The 24,952-nt window shown below is 43.8% G+C and overlaps 1 protein-coding gene across 2 annotated transcripts in view; it reads left to right on the forward strand.

Annotated features, from left to right (window-relative positions):
* The window catches only part of GAK (cyclin G associated kinase), a 75,720-nt gene that overhangs the window by 21,399 nt on the left and 29,369 nt on the right, over positions 1 to 24,952 (forward strand). For both annotated transcript variants that reach the window (XM_053371483.1, XM_053371482.1), the window contains exons 4-15: positions 290 to 404; positions 3,838 to 3,980; positions 5,018 to 5,143; positions 7,212 to 7,301; positions 10,646 to 10,781; positions 11,509 to 11,621; positions 12,894 to 13,005; positions 13,270 to 13,393; positions 22,161 to 22,210; positions 22,313 to 22,461; positions 23,648 to 23,770; positions 24,339 to 24,472. In XM_053371483.1, the coding sequence (XP_053227458.1) occupies positions 290 to 404; positions 3,838 to 3,980; positions 5,018 to 5,143; positions 7,212 to 7,301; positions 10,646 to 10,781; positions 11,509 to 11,621; positions 12,894 to 13,005; positions 13,270 to 13,393; positions 22,161 to 22,210; positions 22,313 to 22,461; positions 23,648 to 23,770; positions 24,339 to 24,472 (1,415 nt within the window). The remainder of the gene's footprint in view (positions 1 to 289; positions 405 to 3,837; positions 3,981 to 5,017; positions 5,144 to 7,211; positions 7,302 to 10,645; positions 10,782 to 11,508; positions 11,622 to 12,893; positions 13,006 to 13,269; positions 13,394 to 22,160; positions 22,211 to 22,312; positions 22,462 to 23,647; positions 23,771 to 24,338; positions 24,473 to 24,952) is intronic.

Consider the following 24,952-nt stretch of genomic DNA (forward strand, 5'->3'; position numbering starts at 1 on the left):
CATACAGATTAAAATTTTGGCTTGTCTTAATTTTCCCAATTCACATAGGCACTATAAAAAGAAATGTGCTGTGTGACCTGTTCTTATTTCTTAAAGCATTATTGGAAATGTTTCTGTAGCAGTAGATTTGCCCGCACGCTCCCTGCCTCCAGAGAAAGCTGGGAATTCCAATGGATTTGGGACTGTAATCTCTCAAGGAAACGAGCTGTTCTTTATTGTATAACCTGGCTGCAAAAGATGTGTTCCAAATCTAGCAATCTTTGAAACTTTAACAGATGAAATCCTCTAGAAAAAGCTATCTGGTCACCCGAACGTTGTCCAGTTCTGCTCTGCTGCATCGATTGGAAAAGAGGAATCTGATACTGGGCAAGGGGAGTTTCTTCTGCTAACCGAGCTTTGCAGAGGTAAAATGATAATTTATGTGGGATCTTTATTGTTTGTGGGCTAATCTAGCAGTTCAGCCAAGCCGGTCCTTGCTTCAGAGATGACTGTGGTGAGGCTGGTCAAAACATCCTTCCAGCTTTGTAGATAAGCTGACCAATTTTACGTAGTCAGCAAAAACTTCTAGTGGCCAGCTGGGGTCTTGGCAGAGGAGGAAAAAGAGACCTCTGGTAGTACAATTCTATACCAGACACATTTCTATGCCTCCTGGCAGCCTACTTTGGTTTTGATGCTGGATGCTGAGAAGGGATGGAGCACTCTATTCCTTCATGGAACTCCTTGCTATGGCTACTGGGCTCATGTCCAGTAAAATAAGGCTGTTTTCTTTTTCAATTATATTTTACCAAGTTTCAACATTTTTAACATACACAATCAAGATACAATTTTGTCTTTTCTCTTGATTTCGTTGACTTCCCACCTTGTTTTCCATGGAGTTGTTGCTTCCCTTCTACTGCCCCCTGTCTTCTATTAAATCAGGTTAAGGCTCTTTTCTTGTCACAAAGGGGTTGCTGCTTACAGCCAGTGTCACAGATCTTGTCCACCAGGTAGGGTGGAGACGCTACGCTAGCTTCCCGGAAGCTGGACCTTCCAGTTGTTGCTTCCCGGGAGGGAGAGGGGCAGGACGGTTGGTGCGGTGCAGATGCACGGGCAGAGCCAATCCAGCGCTCTTTCTGGTGCGTTCACACTGCACTGACATCTGGGCCGCATCACATCTTGGTAAAGCAACTGTGACCCACCTGCCTGGAAGCTAGCACAGCGGCTCTTCCCAGCCCGGCAAGCTACTTCGCAAGTCACTCTCGCATCTATGGATATGTTGTTCTATGCTGGGGATTCTTAGAGTACAGCCTCAGCCCCCCAGCTCTGTATTTGCCCTGTGCCTGATGTCAGGTCTTCTTTTTTAACAACCATGTGTTGCATGTGTTTGTCTAAAGCCAAGTTGTGAGCTCCCCCTCATTTACAGGTGCTCCTTCTGAGCTAAGCACCCACCAGAGCTGTCAACCGTCCCTTATTTGGCGGGAAACTCCCTTATCCCAGTGCCGTGTCCTGCTGCTGTCGCTTATTGATGATGTCCCTTAAATTTCCCGGGTTTCAAAGGAAGCAGCTCCTCTCTCTCCCTCCCGGCCAGCCAGGGAGGAGGGAGGCTCCAACAGTGTTGCTTGGCTGCGTTGCTCACCCAATAATGAGACTTAAGAACGACTGGGGAGTGGCGCTTGCATGCCTTGTGCCAATCAAATCGGCCGCGTTGCCTGGGGACTCGCCTTTGCTCAGTGCTTCCCAGCGGAGAGGTGACGGTTGTTTTCCTTGCTGCATCCCCTTTGCCGGGTTGCTGCGCTATGGGAACCACCGCTTGAGGCTTCGTTTGGCTGCTGGCTGGGCTTTTTGCCTTTGGCTCAGAGGGGCTCAGAAGTCGAACATACCTGTGCCTGGAAAGTGCCTTATTTTGGCTGCTGATCCCTTATTTTTGAGGCTGCTGGTCCCTTACAGTGGTACCTCGCAAGACGAAAGAGTTTTTCGTTTTTTGAGTTGCTTCGCAAGACGAAAACGTCTTGCAAGTTTGTTGAATGCATTGATTTTCAATGCATTCCTATGGGAATCCGTGCTTCGCAAGACAAAAAATTCGCAAGACGAAAAAACTCGCAGAACGAATTAATTTCGTCTTGCGAGGTACCACTGTATTTTCAAATCTGTAAGTTGACAGCTATGGCACCCACACAACCAGGAGTCCCGATTATGCAGAGCCCCTATACCAGTGTTTCCTAATGTTGGGTCTCCAGCTGCTCACTGCCCTATATACAAAGTGAAGCTTGCTCGTTGGCCTTCTTATACAGACACTAGCATGCAACACAAGGTGGTTTGGATGCAGGTGACGCTGTGGTCTAAACCACTGAGCCTCTTGGGCTTGCCGATCAGAAGGTCAGCGGTTCGAATCCTCGCAAAAGAGTGAACTCCCGTTGCCCTGTCCCAGCTCCTGCCAACCTAGCAGTTTGAAAGCATGCCAGTGCAAGTAGATAAATAGGCGGGAAGGTCAACGGTGTTTCTGTGAGCTCTGGCACTCGTCACAGTATCCTGTTGTGCCAGAAGCTGTTTAGTCATGCTGGCCACATGACCCAGAAAGCTGTCTGGGGCAAACGCCGGCTCCCTCGGCCTGAAAGTGGGATGAGCACCACAACCCCATAGTCACCCTTGACCGGACTTAACCATCATGGGGTCCTTTACTTTTACCTTTAGGAGGTGGTTAGCCCCCTCCCCTTTTTTAATAAAAAAAGGAATATCCAATGTTCGCTTGTGTGCCTTACATGGAAGCAATCCATGCATTGGTCTCCCCTGACCCCTCTCTCATAACCTTCTTGTTTATTGAAAACCACATTGGGAAAGGCATTTTAAATTGACGTAGAAATGACTGGCTCTTCTTTCCTCCCACACAGTTATTCTTTTCCCCCCTTCTCTCCCCCCCCCCCCGAGACGGATATTAATTAGGACTGTGAGCTTTAATCACAGCTTTAATTGCCGATTAAAATTTGCTCTCTAATTAATTGGTGTGACCGGGACTGAAGGGCACCCTGCCGTGCAGGTCACACAGACACGATGGCTCCTTTGTCCTTGTGCCAAGTTGGAAGAGAAGAAACACTTGGAAGAGGTTTTTTTTTTCTAATGGCTTTCCCCTTTGGTCTGTATCCAGAGCTAGTAGATGTTTTGCATTTGAAGTTAGTCAGCCTTTTCTTCTTGCAGTGAGAACTGCAGGCAGCTGAGACTGACAGGGTTCAGTATTTGCTTTTGCTCACTCCTCCACCCCCCCCCCCCCGCTGCCCTTGGATCTTGGCCATGATTTGAGAATTGAGGGCTGGGGAATTAACATTTCACATACACTGGAGTTCCTTGTTTTATATGTCCAGGAGCTACTGCTTAGGAACAGGATAGAAAGATTTGCTTAGGAATCTAATATTGTGTAGGAGGGCATGAGAGGTTTGCTGTTTGTGGGCTAATAACGGGGCAAGATGGCCGCCCATCTCATCCTGGTTTGAGGTGGCAGACTTCTGAGGATGGAGACCTGGACCCCCATTTCGTGGTGTGTTCACTCACAAGAAGGGAAGAAGTAAGGAAGGAAATTAATTGGCAAGTAGGGTGGGCTTTACCCTTTCTGGTCTGGGGTGGGGGCCAAATTCTCACTCAAATATAGAAGAAGCCATGTTGTTTGCTTCCTTGCTTGCTTGGTTTGTGTGTGTGGCGCCACATCTGCATGTTTAAAGTGTTATTATCCCACTTTATACAGTTGTGGCTTCCCTAAATTGGTAGTGTACAGCTCCCCAGGGAATTGCAGTTTGTTAAGGGGTGCTGAGAGTTGTTAGGAAGCCCTCGTATTCCCCTCGCAGAGTATTATGAATTTTTTGTCCACAGGGCAAGTGGTGGAATTTCTGAGGAAAGCTGAATCCAAAGGGCCCCTCTCGTGTGACACGGTGTTGAAGATCTTTTATCAGACCTGCCGTGCAGTGCAACACATGCATAAGCAGAAACCTCCTATTATTCATAGAGATTTAAAGGTACAGAATCCAAAACAAGCTGAACGGCTGATTTATGCAAAGGAGGAGTTTTGTTATGAATCCGGAGCAGCAGCCAGTAGCAAGTTATTTAATCTTTTCATAAAATTTATATACTGCTTGAGGGTAGAAAACGAATGAACCTAAAAGCAGTTTATAATATTTAGACTGAGTGTGTTTTGAGTTTGTCATGTAGTAAATGGAAAAGTATTGCATCGGATAATAATAATAATAATAATAATAATAATAATAATAATAATAGTGGTAATAAAGTTATTATTTATACGTCACCCATCTGGGTGGGTTTCCCCAGCCACTCTTGGTGGCTTACAGCGTATAAAAACATAGTAAAACCTCAAATATTAAAAACCTCCCAATAGAGGGTTGTCTTCAGATGTTTTCTAAAAGTCAGAGAGTTGTCCATTTCCTTAGCATCTGATGGGAGGGCGTTCCACAGGGAGGGTGCCACTACCGAGAAGGCCCTCTGCCTGGTTGGCAAAAACATGCTACTAGATTATATTGGCTGAGAATATTGAGGTGGGAGGATGTTAAGGATTGGTCGTACACGTACGCAGCCCACACACTAAGTTAGTTGCAAGCTTAGCGGTGGGCACATATGGAAGTCCAAACCAAATGGTTCATAGAATGCTTTTATAACAGTCACTACATTTTAGATCTCTTGGGGCTGGTTCATACAGCCAGCCATATGGAAACATTCTTGTAGTGCAATCCCTAATTAAAAGTAGTCTGGGAAATATTGATAGCTACATGATGTTTATCGCATCTTTCGTTGTACTTTATTCCATTAGGCTAATCTAAGAAGCAGCGTTCGCTGCTCTCCAGAGGGAAGGCCTCTTCTAAAATAAACACACGTATTAGGGAGTGTGAACAGTGCAGCCAGTACAGAATTGATAAATCTTGTGCACTTTGATGCTGTGAACTTGGAGGATATATGCATGAAAAGCTGCCTTTTTTAATATAAATGTAAGTGTGTCCGCTGAATGTGCACCCTTAAACTCCCCACTTGATTGTCCGTACAGATAGAAAATATGCTGATGAGTAACCAAGGAACAATTAAACTGTGTGACTTTGGCAGTGCAACAACCATAGCACATTACCCTGACTACAACTGGTCCGCACAGAAAAGAGCAGCGGTTGAAGAGGAGGTGAGAAACCTGATACTCTGATTTATTTTCAATGTTTTGTAACTCTAGGCTTTTTGGTATCCCTTAAATCCATTAGATCAAATTCTGTCGCAGTGGAAATCACTTGGAAATGGTATTTGGGGGGGGCATTCTTTTCCTCGTCCTATACAAGACATTCTTAAACTACTGCTGTAATAAAATAGTAGCCTTCAGCTGTGTATGGCTGCAAGCCTGTACACATTTAACCTGGGAATAAGCCCCACTGCATTAGATTGTGCTGTCTGCTAAGAAGCACCACATAAAGTGTCCTTTTCTCTCCGAACCACAACACAAATACTACATCTCTTGGGTACTTCGGTCTTCTCTGTTGGTTAAGGCTGAATATATTTCGTTCAGATAACGTAAAAGTCGTGTCCAAAAGTTCTGCATTCGGTTTCCAAAATGAATTGTGAGCCAAGCTGCCTGTGTCGCCCTGATTTGTATAACATTACTTCTGAGAGCTGCTTTTCAGAAACCTGGAACGCTTTTGGCAAGGGCTGGTAGAATAGCAACAGGCACCTGAATTTAGGGAGCAGCAATCTTAGAAGAAAGTCAGGGAGCCATGATCTAGGGTGCTGCAGTGCCCTCTCCTAGTCACCAGGGGCCACTATATTTTGCTGGAGCTTCATGATAGCTTTTAAGGCAGTGCTACATGAAGGAGTAAGGGATGCGGGTGGTGCTGTGGGTTAAACCACAGAGTCTAGGACTTGCCGATCAGAAGGTCGGCGGTTCAAATCCCCGCGACAGGGTGAGCTCCCGTTGTTCGGTCCCAGCTCCTGCCAACCTAGCAGTTCGATAGCACAAAGTGCAAGTAGATAAATAGGTATCACTCTGGCAGGAAGGTAAACGCCGTTTCCGTGCACTGCTCTGGTTCGCCAGAAAGCGGCTTAGTCATGCTGGCTGCATGACCCGGAAGCTGTAGGCTGGCTCCGTCAGCCAATAAAGCGAGATGAGCGCCGCAACCCCAAAGTCGGTCATGACTAGACCTAATGGTCTGGGGTCCCTTTACCTTTACTTACATGAAGGAGTTTGCAGTGGTCTGTCGACTGGCCATGTGGGAACAGGAGGATTGCAAATTTACTGGTCACAGGGTCATCAGGTTGTAAAACGCGAGTGGTGGTGGTGAACTCTCAAAAGGGTGGTCCATTTACTACAGGCCTCTGAAATCATTCCCAGAATAGCATAATGCTGCTTACAGGTTTTTGAAATATTGAGTGGTATATAAATGCATTTAATAAATGAATAAATAACCAAGAAACAGATCAAAGAAGATCCCTCTTCTTTGAGAGTTCCCTGCCGCATCCCATGGCTTGTAAGAGGAGGATATTGCTATCTACATATATATCCAGTCTAACAGACTAGGTTGGCAGGAGCTGGTACAGAGCAATGGGAGCTCACCCTCTTGCAGGGATTTGAACCATCGACCTTCTGATTGGCAAGCCCAGTGGCTCAGTGGTTTAGACCACAGTACCACCCGCGTCCTAGCCAACCTAGCAGTTTGAAAGCATGCCAGTGCAAGTAGATAAATAGGTACCGCTGTGGTGGGAAGGTAAACGGCGTGTCAGTGCGCTCTGGTTTCCGTCACGGTGTTCTGTTATGCCAGAAGCAGTTTAGTCCTGCTGGCCACATGACCCGGAAAGCTGTCTGTGGACAAACGCTGGCTCCCTCGGCCTGAAAGTGAGATGAGCGCCACAACTCCATAGTCGCCTTTGACTGGACTTAACTGTCCAGGGGTCCCTTACCTTTACACCTGACAGACTACTAATACTGTACTGTACTGTACTTAGAAACAAGAATTGACTTTCACATTGATTTCCTGAATGTTAATCTTGATTTGCATGCCACAAAGACAAAAAATCATTTTGTTTCTTTTTATTAGTTGCTGCTGCAGGAGTTACAGAAACCCAAATTTGGCATACAGATTGTTTTGATGAAAATCAAAGCATTTTGTGCTTGGGGTGCTCTAGGTTCCTTTTAAATTTTATTTTGTGTCTGAATCTCTGATAAGTGTATAGAAGAAGAAAAATGCCTTTATTTTGTGTGTCTACAGATCACAAGGAACACAACACCAATGTATAGGACTCCTGAAATAATAGATCTATATTCAAACTTTCCAATTGATGAAAAACAAGATATTTGGGTAAGCATTTTCTTTGTATGTAGATTAGACCTTGCGTGATACCTTATTTCTGAATATTTTCTGGAATTTGTATTTGTTTAGGGAATTTCTGCCCCTCCATTTCATCCCAAGGTGGTTCATAGTAAACCAATAAAGCATACACAATAACACCACTGCAATACAGACGTTAAAACTTCAAGAATGTGATAGCGACTTAATACATATAATAAACAAACAAACAAAACCAAACACCTTTTGCTCCTGATACTCTTTCCTTTGGTTAAATATTATTTATCAGTTCTAAAGCACCTAACATTTCACTAAGCACCGTACAGATTTAAAAACAAGGCAGTCCTTGCCCACAGGTTTTCAGTCTAATAAAGCATACAACACACAGTGAAAAGGGATAGAGAAGGAAGAGGAAAACAGGCAAGCTTACATAGTTCTTAAAATGTGACCACCTTAAACAAACAGTTCAGGAAAAGGAGGAGCCAAAGGCATCTAGAATTTCTCAGGTGAGCCAATGGAGTGTGTGCTGTTACCTCTTTCTCTGTTGGCTAGTGTTGTAGTCATGAAAACCTCTCACTCCTTTATTAGGAATGGGTGAGTTCACTGTTAACACTTTCACCAAATCAGACCCAATAGCGTAAAACCCTTGAAATCAATTGATCTAGGTTAACCTTGTCCATTTAATTTCTTCGGTTGGACTTGCCCTGACATTGGAAGCAACCTGAAGTGCTTTAAGCTACCAAACACTGTGCATTGAATTAAAAATAGACAAGACTGTGCCAAATCATCTGGAAATTTACAAGGACAACGCAACACAAGGAACCGGAGGAGAAGAGACATATAAGCAAGCACACAGATTTTTCAAGAACATTGGGAATGTTAAAGCCAAACAGGGATAGGAGGCTTGCATTTTTATTTAAGTGATTAGGGGGAGCCAGTGCAGTTTCTAAGGAAGTACAGCTAAAAGAAAAGAGGTATTTGGAAGTAATTTCTGGCTATACTCTCCGTTTTTCTAATTGAAGCTGGGAAGGAAGAGGGAGAGGCGGGAAAGAGAATAATTCTCTTGTTGACGGATTTGATAGAATGTACTGATAGGAATGCCTTAAGCACAATGCAGTGAACAGTAGACAATGTTCCAGTCTTACTGGTGAATACATTGTGAATACATTGTAGGGACGCGGGTGGCGCTGTGGTCTAAACCATTGAACCTCATGGGCTTGCCGATCAGAAGGTTGGCAGTTCAAATCCCCGCGACGAGATGAGCTCCCGTTGCTCTGCCCCAGCTCCTGCAGCCTAACAGTTCAAAAGCACGCCAGTGCAAGTAGATAAATGGGTACTGCTGTGGCAGGAAGGTAAACGGCGTTTCCGTGTGCTCTGGCTTCCGTCACGGTGTCCCGTTGCGCCTGAAGCGCTTTAGTCATGCTGGCCACAAGACCCGGAAAGCTGTCTGTGGGCAAACGCCGGCTCCCTCAGCCTGAAAGCAAGATGAGCGCCGCAACCCCAGAGTCACCTTTGACTGGACTTAACCTTCCAGGGGTCCTTTACCTTTACCTTTTAGATTGTGAATACATGAGCGCATGGGCAGTACAGCATCTTGTCCTGAGGCACTCAGGATCAGTTTGTGGGGAAGGACAGTAGCTCAGTTTGTAGAGCATCTGTCGTGAATGCAATAAAGTCCCAGGTTCAGTACCTAGTAACTCCCAAGTAGGGCTGGGAAAAAGTTCTGTCTGAAAGCCTGATGAGTCGCTGCCACTCAGTGTAGATGATACTGAGTTAGATGGACCAATGGTTTGACTCCATATAGGGTGGTGAAAGCAGCAGGAGAATACATAGAACTGATGGGCAGGCAGATTATTCTGTATTGCTCTGCTGGGTGTTGTGATAGGAATTTTATGGTCTTAGATATATGGTAATGTTCATAAGTGTACCAACCAAGCACATACATAGATCAGCACAGGAAGACCGACCTGGAACCATTTTGATTCCTAAACTGAGCAAATGTTTTCTCTGCAAGGTCAAAGTGGGAAACCTCCCCATTGTCTCTTTCCTCACAAATCCTGTCTTAAGGGCAAATTTAAGATATGAATAGGGTGTGAGCCTGTGACCTGGCCCAGGAACTAAGTATTTATCATTACAAAAAACTGGCCAGGCTCCCCAGGCAATCCAATCAAGTAACCTGCCAGACAGGAGATAAACGACAGCAGAAAAACAACATTCAAAATCTCTGTTTTAGACCGCCTTTTTGTGATGTAGGTATGATGTATCTGAGGGGTGGTCTTAGGTTACACCCCTTCTGTGATGTATGTATGATGTTTCTGGGGGTGGTCTTGATCGACAGGGTGGGAATTTCAAAAGTCTTTATGAGGCCTTGCGCGCCATTTTTCTGGGTTCCTCCTCTCCTGTGGGTGAGGGGAGCACCCTGTTGCAACAGATAATAAAGATCAAGCTTACTAGCCGCTTTGCTTCTCAATATTCTCTGGTTGGCCTCTTGTTATTCTCTCCTACCAATAGGGAACCTATGTAAGGACTCTATATGGGCTCTTGGATACCCCATAAGGGAAAAGGGCAAAATTTTGTTTACAACAGTGTCAAGCTTACCAAACTTCTGTACTTGATGAGAAATCGATTCAGTACTTATATGCACATCTTGCTCAGTTTTGACATGATCGCCTGCGTTTCCTGTCCTCATCGTCTCTGAGAGAGCAGAATGTGGGAACTGCTGAAGTGTTGCGATTATTTATTAAATTTATTGGTCGCTTTTTTGCCATGGCAGCTCAAAGCGACTTTCAATATTTTAAGCAAAACACAAACACATACACCCATTTTAACCAGCATATATTTTTTTAAAAATGAACTGCATTAAAAACATCTCAGCCACACAAATAGGCCATAGATGGTGAAAGGCCTGATTGAAAAAGGCATGTTTTTGCCTGGCGCCTAAAGTTAAGTAAATGGCAGCAGGTGTGCCTCCCCAAGAGAGCAGGATCCACCATTGGAAAGGCCCGTTCTCGTATTGCCACCCTCTGTTGTGTTGTGGTCGAGATACAAACTTGGGATGGCAGCCAAGGTTCATTGGCAGGGCTCAATCTGGGAAGCCAAATCATGGTTTCGTGTGGGTTATTCACCGGGATTAAGGCAACAAACTGCGGTTAGCACTCATTATGGCTGCATGGCTGCAGCAGATCATCCAATGCTGTAGTCTGCTCCGAAGTAATTGAATACTATAGGCTATTGGATGAAACGAAATAATAGCTCCCATAGCTGATTTGATTTAAGCTTGAACAACTTAACTATTTAGGAATTTGGGGAGGTTGTTTTTTTGTGTGTGTGTTAACTTTTGAATTCTTTCCCTGCAGGCATTGGGTTGTATCCTCTATCTGTTGTGCTTCAGGCAACATCCATTCGAAGATGGAGCTAAGCTTCGAATAGTCAATGGAAAATATTCAATTCCTCAGAATGACACAAGATACACAGTGTTTCATGATCTCATTCGTAAGTTTAAGTCTGTAATGCTAAATTCACTTGGGGCAAATGAAAGGGGAATGAACTGATGTATGAATTTAAGGTTCTTTTTGTTTGCTTCCTTTGCAAAAATGCACCTTTTTAAAAATAGTTTCTGTTCATGTAATTAATGGGAAATGACAGTATACATGCAGGTTGAAGAGAAAATCCATGAATATAAGAAATTAGAAGTGGCAGTGAAGTTAACCGTTTCATCTTTTTATTATTTGAGTGTAGTGTTGACTTTATTCCAGTGCACAGGTAGGCGATTTATGGCCCACCCGATGATGTGTACTACAACTTCCATCAGCTCAAGCCAGCATGGCCAGTGATCAGAGATGATGGGAGTTGGGAGTCTTAAACTTTTGGAAAGCACCAGTTTAGGGAAGCCTTGTTCTAGCATATGTGGAAGGGATTCACCACTCCTGGGTGACTAAAAGTATTATACAGCCCAGCATGTTCTGAGCTTCTCCCTTTTCTTAGAGAATTCTCAGCTATTCACAGTTTGAAGCCCTTGATCACTGAAATAATTAAAGCCACATATTGTGGTATAACTGAAGTTATGCAAATATTCGTTAGCCAGGTCTTTTACCCATGTTGAAAGTCTCTTTGGATGACTGGCAGGATAGAAATCTTAGGCCAGGGGAAACCAGAAATTTGTCTTTGAGGTCTGCAGATTAAACCCCTGTTTCAATAATCTATTGTGTCATTTTATTAGGATCGAGTCTGAAAGTGAATCCGGAAGAGAGGCTGTCCATCACAGAGCTTGTGAATCAATTGCAGGAGATTGCAGCTGCTAGAAATGTGAACCCAAAGTCCCCTATCACAGAGGTATTTGGAGCTATTGAGCAAAGCCTTATGGTTTGGGGTCCTCTGCACTGAAACTCCAAATTGCCCGTTGAAGATGCGCCAGTGTTGGAATAAGGCAAATAGATTGGCGTGTTTCGTACAATTCTTCCAAAAGCAATGTTGTCAAATAAATTCTGTTCTGTTGGTGGGCATGAGTTTGGGGGAGGCTGGTAGAGAGCAAGATCTGCTTCATTTCTGGTCATCTTGGCATTTGCACGTGAATAATCTTTTTTATTATTTCTGGACTGCTTGAAATATAAGTGCTGATCAAACTTTGCAACATTCCCTTCCCGCAATCTACCAAACGCATTTGGTGCTTCACATACAATGTGATGTTTGCATCCGTCTTGTAAAGTAGATCAGTTCTATCTCTGTATTGCAGAAGAAGCAATATGAGGTTGGGCCGATAGGAAATTGAGCGGGTGATAGTTTGCCTAAAGCTACCTAGCGAGATTGCTTTTGGAGGGCAGAGTTGAAACAAGGACTTTGCTGGTGTAGAGACTAAGAGCTTGAGCTGCAGTCTTCAGCCTTTTTGGACCTGGACTCTCCTTTGACCACTGTGCTGTTTTATGGGACCCTCTTTAATACACACACACACACATTTACAGTGGTACCTCTGGATGCGAACGGGATCCGTTCCGGAGCCCCGTTCGCATCCTGAGTACAACGTAACTTGCCTCTGGGCGTCTGCGTCTGGGCGGATCGCGTTTTGCCGCTTCTGCGCATGTGCGTGACGTCATTTTGAGCATCTACGCATGCGCGAGCGGCGAAACCCAGAAGTAACGCACTCCGTTACTTCCGGGTCGCCACGGAGCGTAACTTGAAAACGCTCAACCTGAAGCATATTTAACCTGAGGTCTGACTGTACTGTAAATATTGACTTTTCTCCAGCTTTGATGAGCTATCTTGGCAAGTATAGCTTGTCATGCAGCGCTGCAGGAAGTGGTATGTGCTGACATTTCCTCTTCCAGAGTAAAGGAGCATTATCCTTCGTACTTAATTGACCTCCGTATAAATATTTCTGGTTTTTTCACCTCAATTAATTTTTCTGCCAACTTCATTAGATGAAAAACTCAAATGAATAAAATAGAGAATAGTGGCGGAACCCATTTTATGGCTGGGATACAATTTGTTTGTGGATCCCACCTGGCAAGTGGCTTTAAGATGCTCTGTATTGCTTGTACCCTTTGGTGGGGTGTGTGTTTGAAAGAGATCGAAGTGCTAATTCTGGAAATGGCTGATTTTTCTTTCCAGCTCCTTGAACAAAATGGAGGCTATGGAAATAATGCTCTGCCTAGGACATCTTCAGCTGTAGTAACACAGAACTCAAAGCCAGCAGGGCAGCTCAACAACATGTACAATGCAGGTATATTCCCAAATATTCCCTCCTCCACCCCCATGTTTTTTTATTATTATCAGAGCATCAAAATATGTGAGATCTCCCAGTACCATGTCTGGTTGTACTTCTTGGCAATTGCTTTTCCGACCATTTGTTTAATAATGGGACTAAGCCTTTCTAAAGAAATGCAAAAATATAGGAGAGAGTTTAAGTGCACCACCAAATTGTTTGACACTGAAGCAAATGGACCGCAATTGTGCTCAGTTACTTTTCTGTGCCCTTGGCTCTTAGGTCTGACGGTAGCCGAATGTGACCAGACTTACAGCGGATTCTTTGATATTCTTAGGGGCGGGACGGAGAGGTTTCTCACAAATATCAAGGACACATCTTCGAAAGTTATTCAGTCTGTGGCCAAGTAAGTAGAACTGTAACTGTGCTGATAAAGGGAATGCAGATCCACAAACATAATTCACCTCTCCCTCAGTGCATTGGGTATTTTATGTACTGTGTCTTTCCCGCCCCCACATGTGGTTTTTAAAAAGAGATGGCCTTCTCCAAAACTTGTGAAAAAGCAGGAAGGGGTGGGTTATTATAGGATCAGCGGATGAATCTCTGCTTTGGGCACTATCCTGATTCAAGATATTGTGGTTATGTGGTTTTGGAACTTCCAAAACGTTTGGAAACCAAGGCGTGGCTTTCAGTTGGCTGCAGGAAGCTCCTGCAGCCAATCAGAAGCCACGGTGGACATTCGGGTTCCAAAGAACGTTCGCAAACTGGAACACTCACTTCTGGGTTTGTGGCGTTCGGGAGCCAAAACTTTCGACTCACAAAGTGTTTGGGATCCAAGGTACGACTGGAAGAGGCATTGTATGTGTGCAAAGTTGTGTACATCACTAGAAAAAGCTGCTTTAAAAAACAAATCCCTAACCTGGTTTATACTGCAAATGTTACATTATTGGAGAGGTTCGAGCTCTCGTACTGAGAATATTGTACTGACACAACCACACAAGTTCAGGACAGAGCTAGATGCAATAGTGAGCATAAGGTCTGCTGCCCTGCTCAGCAGCAAGGTTTCTGGTTTGACTCCTAACCTTCTGTTCCATGCAGTGCAACTTGGCTCTGTGACAACCTGCAATTCCATGCCATCTGGTCTACAGACCACCTGCTAAAAGCAAATGGCAACGTGGGATCCTAGCCAGGATAGGTTAAGAAATATGTAATATCCCAGTAGCTGAATGTTTAGAAGGAACATTTGAAGCATAGCAGTTTCTGATTGGCTTGACTCCCCCACCTGTAAAAATAAACTTGTGAAAGGCACAGAAATCCCCATCTGCCGAGCCTGGCAAGCTCCAAATATTATTGGATGTTCCAAATTAGCTTGTTTATTTAGCTGTTTTTCTATTGCCTTTCAGGCCCAAAAAGGGGTGCCTCACAATTAAAAACGTAACTATTTAAAACCTAAAACAGTAATTGTAAAATGTAGCCCATAAATAAAGTGCAGTAATTAGAATCAGCAAGTTCATTCATTTTAAAAGCAGATTGGAATAGTGAAGTCTTTAAAGACTCGAGTTCACAGCCAGACACACAGCTGGGTGGAATGTCCCAGGGACAGGGCTACCACTGAAAAGGCCCTGTCTCTTGTCACTGCCATACTTCAGCTTGTGGTGTGAAAGAAGGGAAAAGATGGTGCTTAACATATGTATGGTTTGTTTCTTTCTTTAAGTAAAACATAAGCTTATTATAAATACAAAGAATAGTACAGCTCTAAATCCATAAGGATCAACAGTAAACCTGGCATTTAACATGCAATTGCCAGCTCATTTAAAGACTACCTGGAATAAAAAAAGGTAGGAACCGGTCCCTACAAACTAAAATTATGGAACAGATTAGCTACTTTTTGGGCATGCATGTGGGGAGAGAGGGAGCGCACAAGCATGGGGCTACCATAGGAAAATTCTTGCTACTGGAAGCTGCCAGTCTAGCTTCGAGACAGCTGAGGAACTCAAGAGTGCGCCCCCCGCCCCGAATATAAGCCAGCCTAACCCATCCTCTGGTGCCCTCCTGGCGATGCCAGACTACAGCTACCCTCAACCTCAGCCAGCATGGCCCATGTTCAGGGATGCTGGGAGTTGTGGTTCCAAATATCTGAAGAGCCTCAAGGTTAGTAGAAGGGATTCTCCAACACCTTTCTTCCCTGCAGTTTTAAATATAAGAATTGGTATAGTTAATCATGCACGGAAGTTTACCAGTACCCAGTGGAACTCTTTCAACATGGGTGCCCCATGGTGAAAGTTGTGTCTATAATTGCAGTGCAGTTCTGGGTGTCTGCAGTGTGCTTGTGTTCTGGGTTCGCCAGCCTTTATTTACCTTTCCTGTTCGGATGATCGGCAGCCACTGCAGCTGGAAGGCATCAGTGGGGTTTGGGGGCACAATTTCCCAGCTGAATGCAGAGGCATAGCATGGGGTGGCACATTGCCCCAGGCATTGTTTTTGGAGGGGCGCATGAGCTGTTGCGTCCTTCTCATGCCACTCTCCAGCTGGAGGGTGGCTTGAGAAGGACGCAACAGGCATGCACCCTGCCAACCCTGCGCCGCTTTTGCGAGTCCCAGAAAGCGGTGCTGGGCTCCCAGGGCGATGTCGACCGCATCGGCCGGCTGGGCTCTGCACTGCACAGCTGGGCAGGTGGAGCAGTGCAGCCCTGCTTAGCTCCAGTGGGTGGGGGTCACTCCAGTGGCATGCCCTATCCTCATGGTGCACCGCATGCACCCACCCCAGGCGCTATCAAAAAATGCTTTGCCATGGCTTGAATGGTTATTTATAGCATGGATTCCCCATAGTACTGTACCTACATATACTTCTGTGGGAGAACGCAACTTGGGAGAACTGGCAGAAAATGTTGATTTTGGGGGTAGGGCATTCCTCTTGCCCCTGGCACCCATCAGCCAAGCCTCTGTAGACAGAGACTATGGAGAGGGAAAGTCCTTGTCACAAGGCAATTAGCTAATAAGTACCGTGTTTTTCTGTGTATAAGATGCCCCCTATTCTTGGGGACTCCAAATTAAGAAAACACCCCTCAGCACTACCCGTGTATAAGATGAGCCCATAGCTGTCAACCTTCCCTTTTTTTGTGGGAAATTCCCTTATTCTAGCACCGTTTCCCACTGCTTCCCACTGCTATCCCAGATTGTTAGATACCCTGTAGACTGTCCCCGGGACAGGTGAGGCTGCTGATCCCTTATTTTCAAGGCTGCTGATCCCTTATTTTCAAATCTGAAAGTTGACAGCTATGGACGAGCCCCAATTTTAAACCTAATTTTTGGGTAAAAAATCCCCAATCTTATACACGGAAAAATACGGTACATTAAACTTATAGAGAGGCTTGAGGCTTATTACTGTGGAGTGATTATGACCTCAAGGTTAAGGTAACCAATGGGAAGCCATCTTCCATTCACCTTTTTCATGATGCAGTTTTTGTTGGTTACCCAAGGGCAGAGGCCTCATAGGCCCAAGGGTAGATCAGCCGGCCCTCCTCCCATCTTTCTGCTCTCTCCCAAGTGTGGCGCTCGAATGCTAGCCGCCGTCTTCTGCCAGAGAGAAACCCCTTTGGGATGGACTGGAACCGTCTCTTTCAAGCAGGGCCTTTCCTGGGCAAGGTGAAAAAGCTGACACTTCAGTAAAGGTCTTTTGAGGGCCCAGGTGTGGATGGACTTGACCATGGGGAACTGGTTAGTGACAGTAGGGAGAACTGTATAGCACCTGAGTCGAAGAAACCCAAACCGAAAGCAAAACCCCACTACAGAATTTGTGCTTGGTTAGTTCTTAATGAGCCAAGCCGTATTGCTAGTATCCTCCATGCTGAAATCATGCTGTGCAATAAATCAAAGCCTCTTATATGTACGTATTATGAACGTAAATAGTAAAAAACTGCATTTTTCCACTGCAAAATGGTGAGCTATTGTGTTAATCTATAAAACCAAAGCAAAGGGTTTGGTATGAATTTTATGTTCTTGCTGTTAAAACTGATGCCATATTAAACTTATAGATACCATATTTTTCGCTCTATAAGACACACCAGACCACAAGACGCACCTAGTTTTTGGAGGAGGAAAACAAGAAAAAATATATTCCGAATCTCAGAAGCCAGAACAGCAAGAGGGATCGCTGCGCAGTGAAAGCAGCAATCCCTCTTGCTGTTCTGGCTTCTGGGATAGCTGCGCAGCCTACATTTGCCCCATAAGACGCACACACATTTCCCCTCACTTTTTAGGAGGGAAAAGGTGAGTCTTATAGAGCAAAAAATACGGTAGATGCCTGCTTGCTCCCCAAAAGAAATAATTTGCATGAGCAGCGTAAAGGTTTATTTATGCTTTTATATTGGCTTTCTTAACACACACCCCTTCACCACAAGGCCCCTGGGCAGGTTACAACAACATAGCACACTGTAGCTTGTATCTTTTTAGTTAAAATATATTTTATCTATATTGAGGCCCAGATCCGAAGAACTATGCATGAGCTACACACTTCGAAAGAGGTCTTTTAGCTGGTGTTTGCTTGTTGCTCTTTCTTTGTAACATGGCGCTGAACGGAGTTTTGAATAGCAGACTTGCTTTCATCCTCACTCCCAGTATTGCTCTAAAGAGCAGACAGAATGCCTTCCAAGGAAAAACAGGAATAAATAGAAATCCCAATGCCTTTTGGGTTCGCTAACAATAATTTTTGGAACCCATTTTAAGTGATCTGGGACACCGTATTTGATGAAAGGTCTGAGGTTTGTAATTCTGAAACTGCAGTTTCCATATTGTTAGTGTGAGATAATTTCCAAATTGTGAGAATTGCCACTTGCATCGTAACCATATGTGTGTTTACTTGGAAGCAAACTGGTTTGAGACTGATGGTGTGCCAAGTAAACATGATATTGGGGATAGGTAGGCGGGGAGATCCACCGTCTCTGTGCAACTGGCGCATATCACTGAAGTGCAACATGACTAACCAGCCTCAGCGGGGTATTAGGAACATTCATGTAAATCGCTTTTGGGCTAAAGGAAATGCCATTCCCTTGACTCCCGATGAGGTTTCTATGTTCTATGTCAATGTTGCACTTGCTTAACGCTCCTTTCAGTTATGATATGAATTGGTTGGATGTATAGTATCACTTGAAGCTCAAACCTTATTTTCTTTATATATCTTGCCATTAAATGCTTTTCAAAGCAATGCAAACAAATGAAACTGCAATGGCTGGTGCTCTTTTTATTTATTTTTTTAGGTTCCTAGCATTAATGGTTTTCATTACCTATAGTAGTGTTTTCCTAATGTGACTTAAGGCATTCGTTAAGGAGGGAAAGCAAGATTTGTTTTTCAGAGGGTTATGAGATGGTTGTTTTGGAGAGGGCTTTCTCTCGTTCTCTTTTTATTTTGCATCTTGATTTTGCGTGTGACGCTTATTTCCTTGCCCATTTCCCCCCCCCTTCAACTTTCATCAATCCATGCCCACGTTCTTAGCAGTCCAAGGTAAATATGCCTCAATTGTCTGTGTTCTCTGTGTTGCATGCTAACAGGATTGTTCTGGTCTTAACCTGCTAACGTTAACTATGTCATACTGAGAAGTTTCTGAACTCTCAAGTTATACATGACAGATGACACGCTAATCCTGTTCAATGCATTGGTCCCTACACATTGGTAGACCTACAACAATGTGAATAAAGGGATTGTCCTGTAGCTTTTGTATTTCATTCTACTTAAGTATCTTTTGATAGTCTTAATACATGTATAACTTCAGAGCTTCTGGTTTTGTTTGTTTTGTTTTTAAAAACAAATCTGCCAAATTTCTACATCTTTTTTGTTCTTGATGCTCTAGGAGGCTTAGTTTGGTCAGAATTGAGTATGCATTTCCGGAGTTAACTCTGAATGTATTACTTCTGGTAAATGAGTCACCATAGCCACTAGAGGGCCATGGAAATTTGTGTCCCGGGCTTTTTAGACTCGTCTACCCATCTGAAACCAAAGGGACACATTGGTTGCCAGATGTGAAATGTATTCGCATTCTTTTTAGCTGTCATACCCCACTACAGAACCAGTTTAGTAGAGGATGCTCTGGGGCAAGGGGAAAAGTCCCATTGCGCTAGCAGACGTCTTTCCGCAACCACAATAACTTAGCTGAATCCTGCCCTACATCTCTTAGTCCAGTTCAGTGCCAGATTTACGTATAAGCTAAACAAGCTATAGCTTAGGACCCCACTCTCTTGGGCCCCCCCCCAAATTAAAGGGAAAATAACCTGGATGTACATTTCCAAAATAAAAGATAAAAACGAAATAAAATAAAATAAAACCTACATAAAGCAACAGTGTTTTGTGTTGTGTAGGCTCCTATGATGTAAGTAATGGGCCCCACATATAGCATATATTCAACACAAAAAAACAGTGACAATTTGTTGTTGAGAAAGGAGAGCTAGACATATAAAGGACCCCATTACCTTCAGTAGCTTTGGGCCTTATCAAACCTAAATCCGGCCCTGGTCCAGATAGCAGCTAAGGAATGATTGGGAGACAAGTTTTAGCTGGTCTTAATATGCAAGGCAGGTTTTGGTGCATGTTGAAGAAATGGAAGCAAAATGTTGCAGGGCAGGACACACAGGGTGGTGGAACAAAAGAGAATAAAACTTCAACGAAGGATTTCATATGGACTTGGACCACAAGTGTGAACACTTAAAAGAAAGTCGGTGTCCTTTTCTAAAAGCACCTTTGTGTGTGATTGACTGACAGTACAGTCAAACCTCTGTTGTCAAACGTAATCTGTTCCGGAATCCGGAATTGGGAATGTTTGACTTCCAAAACATTCAGCAACTGAGGCATGGCTCATTCAGGTTCCGAAAAACGTTCAGAAACCAGAGCATTTACTTCCGGGTTTTTGTCATTCGGGAGCCGAAACGTACGATAACGGAGGCTTTCAGGAACTGAGGTTTGACTGTACCTAGTTGGCAACACATAAACCTATTCTAGTTTAGGAATATTCTTTCATGTTGAGTGGAGACACACACATCTGATTAAAAAGTAGTGAAACAGAAGACTGGACTGACCAGCTGAACTAAACATTCAGCAAAATGGACTCCATCCAGGGACTGTACCGCACTGGACTGTAAATGAAGGGGTGGGAAATAATTGTATTTTTTTTAAAGTGCTCTCTCTGTGTGCACACATACGTGCAAACATAACTTTCTACATCGTGGAATGGACTAGACTACAACTGCCATCCCCAACGTGCAAATTTTCTACTTGCTGGGAGTTTTCATAACATAAACAGGGATATTTAAAAAATGAAACTTACCCCCAAGCCCCCGCCCTGCCCAGCAATCTTCAGTGGCTTTTGTTAAAAGAAGGAAACTTGTGCCTTACTGGAATATGTGTGGAAGTTTTTGTATATTAAGGTATTCTGTTTGGAGAGTGGGCATGGGTTGTGCTTGCTCTGTAGTGTTTTGCCTCCACAATATTTCTTTAACAGTGCCAGTCCTCTATTTCAAATTATAAACACACTTATCTCTGCTAAGGAGTCTAAAGGATACCTGTGGTGGTGACCTAGGTTAACCTGCTTCTGTTCAATTCTTCTTATTTCTGTTCACTTGTTTGCTTGCGACTGATACAACTTTATGCTGGTTTATCAATAGTATTTTGTGTATTTCCACTTAAAGTGCTAATCCATCTCTCTTAGTTCAGTTCTCTTTTAAGGGAGGCTCGTCCTGTGCACTCATGCATTAGTAACGTCTTTGTTTTTTGCTTAACCATTGAGCAGGGCAAGGGAACCTGCTGCCCTCCAGATGTTGTTGGACTCCAAATCCCAACAGCCTTAGCCAGACAGGCCAGTGGTGAGGAATGATGGGAGTTGTAGTCCAATATTTTGAGGGCCACAGATTCTAAAGCTCTGCTGTAGAGACTTTCCTAAATCTTTTCCCCTCTGTGTAAAACCATAGACTCAACTAGTTACTAGTGGCCAAGTGAAGCATAAACTGCGTTAGGTGAGTCAGTGTTGTGGGAACCTAGAAAAGCCCCAGGAATAATATTTTGTTTGAACCCTCTCCAAAAGTGGTAGAAGAATGAGAGAAGCAAGACATCAAAATTGTATTGCTTTGTATAGTCCTGATTTTATTTTTTTAGTAAGGCATGTACACACTCCTACATCTAACCCCATCAGCTCATTGCCAGATCCTCAAGATGCTACACTGACTCAGCAGATCTGAGAGGAGGGAAGCAGCATGTCAATTTCATATTGGTGGTGAACCTTGGCCTCAGCATCGGGACATCTGTAGCTGTTGGCTCAGTGGCACCAATAATGTGCCCCTTGGCCTGTGGATTGCAGAAGGACCATACAAGGGGCATATCTGAGTCAAGGCTAGCAGAGAGCTTTAATATTTCCCATGAGCCTCCTGCACAACATAGTATATGAACTTTCCCTGTTAGCCCCGGAGGTTGGAACAATGATTCAGTCATTTGCCACTATTCATTGCAGTAAGGAGGGGAAGGAGAGCAGGGTGTATCCCGCCCACTTCATCAAGTCAAGGAAGCTTCTACAGCTGCTGTGGCTTGAAGTTAGTGCTGCAGTAGCCATGGGAATAATGGGATATTAACCTCACAAACCTTTTGTGCAGATCAGTCTTGCCCATCTGAGTGCCCTCCAGGCATGGGGATTACAACTTCCATCATCTTTGACTATTGGCCATGTTGACCGGTAGCTGAGTTGACTTGTAGTCCCATACATCTTGAGGGCATGAAGTTGGGGAAAGCTGATGTAGATCACTGGAAATAGTCTTATCTCTCTTCCCCTGCCCGCCCCCCATAAGAATTTTCGTAATTCTGTTGCCTTAAGTATTCAAAACATTCAGTTTCAGGATGTTTGATATGTCTCATATTCTGCCCAGGAGACAGAGAGTTTCATGAATGGGACGGTGCCATCTGCTTACTAACTTACGCTGCTGTGCTAGATTCTTTAGATGCCTTCTATAATTCAGGGATTTGAGACAGATGTAGGAGAGACTCTCCAAAGGTGGCTGGGAGGTGCTGGTATTCCAGCTTGAAGGGCAAGGAAGCTGGCATAGAGAACCTAGTAAGGTACCTCCCATCCTGAAAACTCCATTTTCGAAGCAGCCTAGAGATTCTGTAGTTTTAACTTGAGTATTCCTCTCTTTACATTTCAGTTATGCCAAGGGGGATTTGGATTTATCATACATCACTTCCAGAATTGCTGGTATGATAAGATCATCCTTTATCAAATTGCATATTCTAGCTGCTTTTATGAAAACAAAGGCTTGAGCCTCTGCTATCGTTTTTATTTCTTCTTCCTTCCCAGTGATGTCCTTTCCGGCAGAAGGTGTTGAGTCTGCAATAAAAAATAACATAGAAGACGTGCGGTTGTTCTTAGACTCGAAACATCCCGGACGCTATGCTGTCTACAATCTGTCTCCGAGAACGTACAGACCCTCCAGATTTCACAATAGGGTTTGTAAGCCAGTGCTGCTTTGCCACTGTTCCTTTTGCCATTGCAATGTCTTCTTCTTTTCCAGTAAAAACTCTTGACATGTGGGAAGCTGTAAGAGTTGCTAGGATGTCCTCTACCTGCTTGGCTTCCCTGTACAAATGGGAGAATAATTTTGGAATGGTTTGGACTGTTTCCAGAATGCTTTAAAAATGTTTTTGGTATTGATGTGTTTAGTGCCCTGGGCTCCTTCAGAAGGAAGGGCAGGATATAAGTTTAATATATAACAACAACAACAACAACTATTATTATTATTATTATTATTATTATTATTATTATTATTATTATTTCTGGCCTTTGGCCATGTTGGCTGGAGGCTGGCTGAGACTGATGTAAGTTGTAGTCCAAAACATCTGGAAGCCACCAGGTTAGCGCTATTGTGTGTTCATATTTCACTTCTTTGTGCTTGACTGGTAGCCTCTGGATTTAGATGGGGAAACCTGGGCAGAAAGCATTGCTGTGATAGTTCCTCAGTGGCCTTAGGCGAGTCACAAATCCCTCACCCTTCTTGCAGCATTGTAGTAAAATGAAACATCATGCTTATACGCTGAGCTGCTTGGCTGAAATAAATGATAAAACATGTGAGGAGAGACATATTTTATCACACCTTTCTTTCTTATGACAGGGATGTTAACTCCTTTCAGAAAATGGGGAAAGGGCGATGTGCAGGTTCTGGTTTCCGAAAAAGCGTGGAAATGGGTTTAGAGCAGCAGTATAAACAGATGCCATGAGACCAAAAGAAGACCTTAAAAAAATATACCTATACCTATATCAGTGCAACACTTTAATCTAAATTGTGTTATGTTGCTAAATCATGAGGACGATTGGAAATGTGCAGAAATTCAGCAAGGTTAGCCTAGCATCTTTCTGTAGTACATTCCTAACATCATGAAACAGATGGCAGGTCGTCACATGCCTGCTAAGCTGCTGAGCTTCCTTTTATGAAATTTGCAAAATATAATTGAGGGTTCAGAGTCAAATAGCACGTCTTGGCTTTGGTCATCTTGTCTGTTTCTGGAGATCTTTTTTGGGGGTGGGAGGAGTTGAATATTTATTTCATTTGTTATAGAGCAGGCTTGAAAGCTGTACAAGTTTCTGATTAAAATTAGTTCAATCCATGCACTCCAGCCTGTACTGTCTCTCAAACAGGTGTCTGAATGTGGCTGGCCAGCAAGGCGTTCGCCAAACCTTCAAAACCTTTATAGCATTTGCAAGAACATGCATTTATGGCTGAAGCAAGACCCAAAGAACGTCTGCATTGTGCACTGCCTTGTAAGTAGCAACAGGTCTTGAAATGCCCCTGTAGCTCCAACAATACAAGAAAGTTGGAAAGAAATGTTGACTCAAAATCCTCCACAAATGGATAGGTTGAGTGGGTTGGGGGGTGGGGGCAAATAGAATGGTTTTAAAAACTAAGCATTGTAGATTGCAAAGAGAAGAGAGATACCATAACGTAAGAGTCAACATTTGAAAGGTGATAGGATAGGATTGGAGGAGATACCACTGAGCAGCTGATCCACTTGGAATTTCAACTCCACCACCCCCAAACCCAATTAAACGTATACAGAAAATGGGGGATTTGAAGTAATATGGAAGTTGGGACTTAACCAAACTGCATCAAAATGTCTAAGGCGTATCTGTACTCTGTTCCTGTCACTGGAACAAAGAGAGCTTTCTTCCTCCCTCACAGACCAGAGCTTGTGCCTAATTTCTCGTGAATTCGCTAGTGGACTTGTGACATTTCTTTGATTGAAAACATTATCCAAGAGCTGGTATATAATAAATGACATTTTCCCATCAATAGCTACTGTTCCTACCCTTGTATCTTTTCTTTTGGTAGGACGGAAGAGCAGCATCAGCCGTCGTTGTGTGTTCTTTCTTATGTTTCTGCCGTCTGTTCACTACGGCTGAAGCCGCTGTTTATATGTTTAGCATGAAGCGCTGCCCACCAGGCATTTGGCCATCCCATAAGAGGTGAGCAATGGTTTAGTTGTTCAATGAAGCTGTGTTTCCTTTTTTCTTTTTTCTTTGCAGAAGCCCTGATATATGTCATGAAAATGGAGATAGATGGAAGATTTAAAACAGAAGAACGGGGGTGGGGTGGGGAGTGGTGCATCTCATGCAGACATTACACACTACATTGATTTTTTTTTTTTTGAATTGCATCAAAGGGCTCTACCTCTCCCACCTCCAGCTAAGCCTAAATACAGTGGTACCTCGGGTTAAGTACTTAATTCGTTCCGGAGGTCCATTCTTAACCTGAAACTGTTCTTAACCTGAAGCGCCACTTTAGCTAATGGGGCCTCCCGCTGCTGCCACGCCGCCGGAGCACGATTTCTGTTCTCATCCTGAAGCAGAGTTCTTAACCTGAAGCACTATTTCTGGGTTAGCCGAGTCTGTAACCTAAAGCGTATGTAACCTGAAGCGTATGTAACCTGAGGTACCACTGTATAT

This window comes from Podarcis raffonei, chromosome 17 (genome assembly GCF_027172205.1).
Source record: "Podarcis raffonei isolate rPodRaf1 chromosome 17, rPodRaf1.pri, whole genome shotgun sequence".
Classification (NCBI taxonomy): Eukaryota; Metazoa; Chordata; class Lepidosauria; order Squamata; family Lacertidae; genus Podarcis; species Podarcis raffonei.